This window comes from Brassica oleracea, chromosome C6, assembly GCF_000695525.1.
Source record: "Brassica oleracea var. oleracea cultivar TO1000 chromosome C6, BOL, whole genome shotgun sequence".
NCBI classification, from domain to species: domain Eukaryota; kingdom Viridiplantae; phylum Streptophyta; class Magnoliopsida; order Brassicales; family Brassicaceae; genus Brassica; species Brassica oleracea.
Window position 1 is genome coordinate 19,089,863 of NC_027753.1, and position 8,493 is coordinate 19,098,355.

The following is an 8,493-nucleotide window of genomic DNA, read 5'->3' on the forward strand; positions in this document are numbered from 1 at the left end:
CCACTAGCCAAAAATGGTCTGTAATAGCTACTTAAGTTATCGTTACAGGACGTTTTGAAATGAACTGACTCATCAAGCACCAGTGGTCTAGTGGTAGAATAGTACCCTGCCACGGTACAGACCCGGGTTCGATACCCGGCTTGTGTAATACTATGTTTTTTCCTAACTTTTTAGACTTGGCGAGTCCGATTCTGTTTCGAGGTAGGCTCAATATTTATATAACTTTAGGGCCTTAGGCCCAACATCTCTATGGCTGCCGTAGGCCCAATATCTATATAATATTTAGAAAGAGAAAACCGCTGCGACAAGCCAAAACACAAAAGGGTCGATTTGCTTAACACTCGAACTTTCCGACCGAATCGATGGCGAATTCAGATACGGTGATGCTCGTGATCAGATCCTCTCGGCCACAGTTTCGCAACAACCGAGACAAGATCGCCTTCGTAGTTCACGCTTCCTTCATCGCCTCCGGTTACAAGCTCGTTGCCACTGGAAGGCCGGCGTTCGCCGAAGACGCACTTTCTTCCTCTCCTTCCCAAGGTTCGTTGCGTTTAGGTTTAGGGTTTGTTCTAGAAATTTTATACTAGGGTTTAATTCTGATTAACTGGGTTTTGTGAATGTAGGCGAGGTTGGGATCGAGGGGTGGAACGAGTTCGAGGAGTACGCGTTTGTGTATGCGAAGAAAGGATCGAAGAAGATTCTGGTCAAGTGTTTGGCGATAGATGATAAGCTTCTTGTTGATGCTATAGCTGAAGGTGGAAAAGAAGAGCCTGCTCATCTCGAGATTGAGTATGTCTACTCTTTTATTTGTGTTGGATCTATTCTTATGGTTCTGAAAGTTTTTTTTTTTTTTTTTGGCAGAGTTGGGAACTATGTTGCTGAGTCGAGAGAGGAAGGAGACTACGATGCAGAGTTTAAGAATCTGGGGAAGTTAGTCACTGATTTGCAGAATCAGATTCTGTACAAGGTTGCTGAAGGCCTTAAACCTGTTCCTCCTCCTAGGACCCAGTCCAGGTAACCAACCATCCATCCCCTTGTTCAGATGGATATGACTTGTGTTGCTCAATGTGCAGAGGCTGCTAAATATTATTGTATCTTGATTTTGATGAACAAGGTTTTGCCTTGGTTCGTATAGTTTTCTTCTCATCGTGAAACTTCATATTTTTGCAAGCATTCGTTAGTTGTTGGACCAGAATGATTTATATGATTTTGTGGTCTTGAAGCGTCTTCATCTTTATCATTGGTTGCTTGCAGTTCGGAGACAAATGAAGAGCGTGAGTCTGGATATTGCGTTAGAAGGCCTGTTCCGTTAGGTCCTCAGATTCACCCATCAGGGTAATAATACATCGGCCACTTCTGCTGCTTAGTTTTATTCATTGTGTCATGACTGTTTTCTTATAACATATTCAGAAAACTAAAACTTGTTGCTTTTTGATTTTACTTGTTAGGTTGGTAGTTCCTCCGATCCCAGGCCCAGGTTACAGCGATCTCATCCCTGGCCCAGGTGCTGGAGTATACCCGGTCAGGGGTGGTTTTGGCGATGGAAGCATGCTTGTTGGACCGAACGATCCTCGCATGTTCCCTGGAGTTGGTGATCATCAACCTGGCTTCATGGGACCACCACAACCGTAAGATCTCACTCTCTTTCTTGCATCTTTTTCTCTTACATAGTTGGACACAAGAAAAGCTCTCAATTGTTTCTGACAAATTAACCATGGACTTCTTTTGGTTTTGACAGGGGTGTTCCACCTCCTGGTGCTCGTTATGATCCTATCGGCCCAGGTTTTGAACCAGGCCGCTTAGGAAGGTAAGTGGTTATTTTTTAAAACGTACTGATAAACTCCAGAATCAAAATATGTTATCTGACGCTTGTTTGTCTTAATCTTGATAGGCAACCTCCAAGGCGGCCAGGAGATATTCATCCTGATCTTGAGCATTTTCCCCGCGGTTTTGGTTCAGATTATATATAGTCAAAAAGTAAAGTCATCTTCAAAAGAAACTGTGGTCATGACCAACCACATGTCTGTGTGTTATTAGTCTGCGGTAGTGTCTACGTGCAGACAATAATAGGATCTAGTTTGCTTTGCTTTTTGTCCGAAATTTCTTTCTTTGGTTTTTATTCCGCAGCTGGTTGTGTTTTATAACTTTTAAAGTATAAATATAAATAAAGTTGTTCCTTATTTTACTTTTGATGTCTCTTGTTTCTTGTTTTATGAGATTATGTTATGATGATACACGTGTATTAGTAGTTGTTCCAGATGACCCTCGTGAAGACATTGTATAGTTGTTGCTTCTAATGTGTGTTATTCACTGTTAGATTTCCATTTTAAGGTACTCTGACATTTAGGTTTCTCAATTTTTGTTGCTTCGTTTCAATAGCTTCCTCTCTCGTTCTTGTAATATGGGCAAGAGTTATATGAGGTTTACAAGCTTGGTTCTGATCTTGAAGCCTCCAGGCTCAAACTTCTAGTTTTACTTCCAGTAAAACGTGTGCTCACAAGGAGTGACTTTTTTCTTTTATGGGCTTAACACGATGCAGTTCCGAACAAATTTAAGCAGATAATATGGAGTATGCTATGGTTGTTATTCTCTTTTCGTTGAGAAAACAAAATAATTTTTAGAAAGGACTAGTACGAGTGCGCGTATTTGTTATTTAACTTGTCTTGCACAAATAATAAAATTTTGGATTCGTACTTGACTCGTTAAAAACGAATACTTGCTATTTCGAGTACTTGATTAAAATTAAATTGCTTGCAAGGTACTTGTTCTATTCTATTATTTGCTTTTTATACTTGTGAACTATTTACGAGTTTTTTTGAGTATTTAAGAATTATTTACTAGATAATATTCTATTAGAAATAGACATGAAAATTTGTTTTATTTATTTTGTACTTAAAATAACCTGTGAATTACTTTAAACGAAATATTTATTCATATTATAAAGAAGACAAATATATAAATATATAAATATTTTGATATATAGGCTTTATATAATTTTTAGGATGAAAAAAATGTCTTCTCTAAGCAAGTAACAGATAGTAACAGGCCATATAACTAAATTTTTAATACTAGTTACTATTTAATATTAGACTAGATGACGTCGAGTATTTAAAAATCAAGACGGATACAAAACAATTAACAAGTATAAGAAGAGTAATGAGTATTTTTGTCCAATCCTAAATGTAAATAAAACAAAAGACAAATTTGAACACATATTTAATAGATCATGTAACAAATACCAAGTAACGGAGTAAGTGATGAAGCAAGTAACAGATCAAGTACTAAAATAATAATGATACTTGATACTTGACTTAGTTTTGCAAATAATGAAAAAATTGCTGATTTGTTACTTGCATTGACAACACATAATACTTGAATTTTTAAGAAGGGTACAAGTCAAGTAGCGAGTTTAATACGAGTAACGAGTAATGGTGTCCATCCGTGTATTTCATAATGGGTACTTTTCTTAGTTTGTTTGCAACTAGAGTCACAATGGGCAACATAAGCACATTCCCAGATTCCGCTTTTTGGACGAAAATGCTTTACCTAGTTAGGAATATGATTAGGTTTTATAGTTTAGTTTAGTTAACTGATTTGATAGATCTCTTATATATTAAGTGAAAAACATTACAACATTGTTTTGCACCCACGTGTCGCTATGAGAACGAAATTCAGAATTTTTAGAAAATAGATTGGTTTATCTTAACTTATATTATACTTTTTTAAACTAACTATCAAATTGATAAATAATGTACAAAATAATATTTTCCTACTTTATTTAAATAAAAGATATGTAATTACCAAACATGATTAACATATATATAAGAATTAATGATTATGAATAATAAATATTTGATAACAATTTTTATATTTTAGCTCTTTTTTTGTTTAATCTTATATTATTAAAAGATACTAGACAATCACATTAACCATATAATAATTTTTCTTTATATGTTATATTTTGAATTTTAAAACGACTATAAATTACTAAAAACGTTAAATATCTCACACTAAAATTTTGTGATCAATGGTTTAGTTTTTTTTTTGTTATAACAAGATACAAATGATCATCAAGCATATGAACATGAGTCTCATTTAATATGTATTCATATTATATATTAATATAGTTTAAAATTAAACTATCTAACATATAAAAATACATAAATATGTTAATTTCTAAATTTGTATTGAAAAAATATCGAAACCTTGATATTTTAATTTTGAAATTTGCACTGAAAAATTTGGACATTAGAAATTTTGTATTTATCATATGAGTATGAATTCTCAATAATAAATATTTATATCAAATATACTATATATTTATGTCTATGTCATTGAAATTTAGTTATATACCATATAAAACAAATAAAATGATTGTGTTGATGTATTTACCAAAAAATATCGTAAATAAACAAGATGTATTGTTTTGATTTATGAGCTTACTCTAATTTAATTATATACATAATACATAAATGAGCACAAATAAATAATAATATATAAAATTTAATCTTATATATAACGTTCATCACCCACAATTGCGCGAGTTTTAACCTAGTTGTTCATTGTTTTGAATTAAAATATATATAAAACGTGTGGTTGCAAAGAAATATGATAGAAATGTAATAAAATTCTAATAATTTATTATTATTTTAAAATTATTTTTACCTCATTATATTATATTCTTTATTATTATTTTAATTTAAAAAATATAGTAACATAACTTTGGTGCAATATTTATTGTTATGTATGTATTGTATTGGTTTATTATGTGTTTTATTGTAATTTTTATTATTTAATTTTATCATTTGTTTTTAAATTGCTTGTAATAAGTGTTTTGAAAACCAGATCGGTGGAACGGTGGATCAAACCAGTCGGACTGTGACTCGTTCTTCTAATTGGTTTTGGCTTATGTTATAAATTAGATTTGAGTTAAACCGGTAAATCCTGTCAAAAACCGGTCAAACTCGCTAAAATCGTGACCTGGTTCGATATTAGAATCCGGTTTTCTTAAATTCAAGTTTTAAAAAATCATAGAAAATTCATATTATTTTCTAATATCTATAAAAAATAAATTAGTTTTAGTCATATTTTAAAAAAAATTATATTATTTACATAACATTTTAGATTCTTACAATGATATAAAATTGTATCAAAATAATTTATAGCTATACTAGTTATAATGATTGTAATAAACTGTTTGATCTGTCTTTCTCCCTTGCATGATATACTTGATCTGCTCTGCTTGAACTGTTTTAACTTTTAACCATTCGAAGCCGAAAGCTAAGCTAAATATGAATCACACGAAAGAATCAAAGAGGGAGTTTTTAATCACCTAGGTCATCGATATTTGAGTAAATTAAGACTTTAAGTTTTGGGATCTCAATGTGTTGTTTATTAGGTTTCTTAGTTTTTCTTGAGTTAAGAGGCACCAATATCTTTTCCCCACAAAAAAATGACCAACAAGTAGAATGCGGCCTATTATAAAATTAGAAAGGCAAAAAGTATCTAACTGTTATAAATCATATGATGGATGTTTATAACCGGCCCAATACGTAGAGAGAGAAAGGCGGCCACGCATGGAGATAGAGAGAGAGAGGCAGCTTACCTAGTTAGAGAAAATGAAACTCTATTTTCTTTTCCTTGTATTTGTATACTTTCCATATTTTTGTCTTTCCTTTCATCTCTTTGTAACTCTCATATATAAGGGCACCTTATGATTGAGTAATAATAACAAGAACTTACATATTCTAAACCTTAAGTTCACAACACGTTATCAGCACGATAGCCTCTAAAAAACCTTAAAGCTAAAAACCAGAAATCGAAAACCCTAATCCTACCCGACAAACCCTAACCCGGTTCCTGCAAGCGTTCCCGTCTCAGCTTCATCCGATCAGCTCCAGCCCCAAGGCGTTCCTGATCATAGACGAACTCAGCCTCAGCTCTTGACCAGGACAGTTTGCGATCCGACAGCAACAGCTCCCGTTCGACGATCAGCCGTTCGCGATCCGACAGTAAACAGCTCGTGTCCAGCTCGCGTATAGATCGTTCCCGTTCGTGTTGCAGCTCGAGGTTCATTCTTTGGTGGTCCGGTTCAACTAAGCTAAAGGTAATTCGAATTCTAAGAACATATGAATCAAATTGGGTTGATTGATAAAGAATGAAATCCTAAAACCTAATCTTTAAGCTAAAGCCATAGGGTAATAGATCAAACCCCAAAGAGTAAATCGAAGCTCTAAAAGTTTGATACCCCAAACCCTAAAATCTAGATTGATCTATTGATCAATTAAAATCAAAGTCCTTAATGGTTTTGAATCTCAAATCAAACCCCTTTGATCTAAGATCAAATCGAAACCCTAAACCCTAATTTTAAAAAAAATCGATTTTGATTGTTTGAATTTGAAATCTTGATTGATTGTTTTATCACATAGAACTGTTGCTAAGATTGTTTAATCTCGAATTTGGTATTGAATTGATTGAAACCCTAATATTGATAGCTTTGATTAAAATCACTAGACCATATCATCTCGTGGCCGTGCAGCCTTGTTGCATTCATACCATAACCTGATCACATTGATTAATTGAAATTACACTTAGAAACCTTATGCTAGGATGGTATTGAATTAAAAACAAGTGGTCGTATGATTGTTCTTTTGCTTGGCCGAGAGGTTTGTTTGTATTGATTGCATCATGAACTGATAAAAATCATCTATGCTAGGATTGCAATAACACAACAAACTGAATGCATTAATACTAAATTGAATCTATGGCCGTGCGGCTTGTTTCCTATCTTTGGCCGTGTGGCTTCTTCTTGGCCGAGAGGCATCATCTTTGGCCATGAGGCATATTGGTTGTTTAAACATTAATAATATTCCTAAAAGACCTAAAATAATTAAATCTATGATTTCAGATGTCGAAAATCAACAACTTGGATTTTGCTGCCCTAAATCTCTCTGGAGATAATTACCTTCAATGGGCGCTTGTTGCTAAGATCATCCTTAAATCCAAGGGACTCGGTGAGTGTATCACCGAGGACAATAATGCAAGTGAGAAAGATCGTTACAGAGCCATCTTGATCATGAGCCATCATCTAGCTGAGAGTCTCAAAGATCAGTATCTGACCATTGAGAATCCACTAGATCTTTGGACAGAATTGAAATCGAGATATGATCACCAGAGAACGGTGATCTTACCTAAGGCTCGGTTTGATTGGACGAATCTCAGAATCCAGGTCTATAAGTCTGTGGACGAGTATAACTCGGCACTGTTTAAGATTGTTTCAAAATTAAAACTGTGTGGTGAAAGTATTACGGATCAGGATATGCTTGAGAAAACCATTTCCACTTTCCACACAAGCGATGTGCTGTTACAACAACAGTACCGTGAGAAAGGTTTCAAAACCTATGCTAATCTTATTTCTTGTCTCTTGCTCGCTGAGCAGAACAATGAATTACTGATGAGAAACAGTGAGATGAGACCTCATGGCTCAGCACCACCACCTGAAGCACACACCACTGAGGACAATAAGGAGTCCCATCATGTCCAAAGAAACGACCATCATGGCCGTGGTTGAGGAAATAGAAACGGACGTGGCCGTGGATGAAGTTCCTTTGGCCGCGGGCGAGGGAATCAACATGGTAGAGACCATGGGCGTGACAGTGGCTCATTTGGAAGAGGTCATGGTCGCGGCCGTGGATCTTCATTCAAACCTCAACACTCGACCAACTCAAGAAAATAAGTGTGCCATAGATGTGGAATGGGAAATCATTGGGCTAAGACTTGTAGGACTCCCAAACATCTAGTTGATCTCTATCAAGAGAGTTTGAAAGGGAAGAATCATGAAGCCATATGACTTATCAAGATGATGAAAATGATTTCAATCATGATAAAGACGATCTTATGGATTATGAAACTTCAGATTGTCTAAAAGAATGAAGATTGATTTCGACATTTGTAATCTAAGTTATGTGTTCTTTGTTTTAGTGTTTTTCATTTCTATGTTGTCATTTCTTTGAACTTAAACTTAATAATAAATGAATGATTTTATATATGAAGTCTCTAAGTAGCATCCTTTTTAATCTTGTTTTTAGAAATGAACGAGAACAAGGATGTAATTGTAGTGGACAGTGGGTCAAGCCACACGATCTTAAAAGATTCATAAACCTAACTCTTAAAAACGCCAACATCTCCACCATTGCGGGTATAGCTAGTCTCATAGAGGGTCACGGCCATGCCAATATCCTGTTGCCTATGGGTACAAATCTTGAGATATCAGATGCCTTGTATTCACCCAACTCTAAGAGAAGTCTATTAAGCTTTAAATACATTCGAATGAATGGATTTCAAATTGAAACCAAGGGCGAAGGAAATAAAGAATTCCTCCAGATCATTGATCTCGCCCAAGGTCATAAGAAAATTTTAGAATCCATACCTGCACTATCTACTGGTCTTTACCATGCTAAAGTCAGTATGATGGAGGCCAATGCCACTTTTAAC

General features: G+C 34.7%; 1 protein-coding gene across 1 annotated transcript; it reads left to right on the forward strand.

The window, feature by feature from the left end:
- The first annotated feature begins 316 nt into the window (after positions 1-316).
- On the forward strand, positions 317-2,178 carry LOC106298300 (probable proteasome inhibitor). The gene is made up of 7 exons (XM_013734402.1): positions 317-540; positions 624-789; positions 862-1,014; positions 1,255-1,335; positions 1,449-1,628; positions 1,739-1,807; positions 1,892-2,178. Exons 1-7 carry the CDS (start codon positions 363-365, stop codon positions 1,968-1,970), a joined length of 906 nt encoding a protein of 301 aa, XP_013589856.1. The 5' UTR covers positions 317-362; the 3' UTR covers positions 1,971-2,178.
- Positions 2,179-8,493: the final 6,315 nt, after the last annotated feature.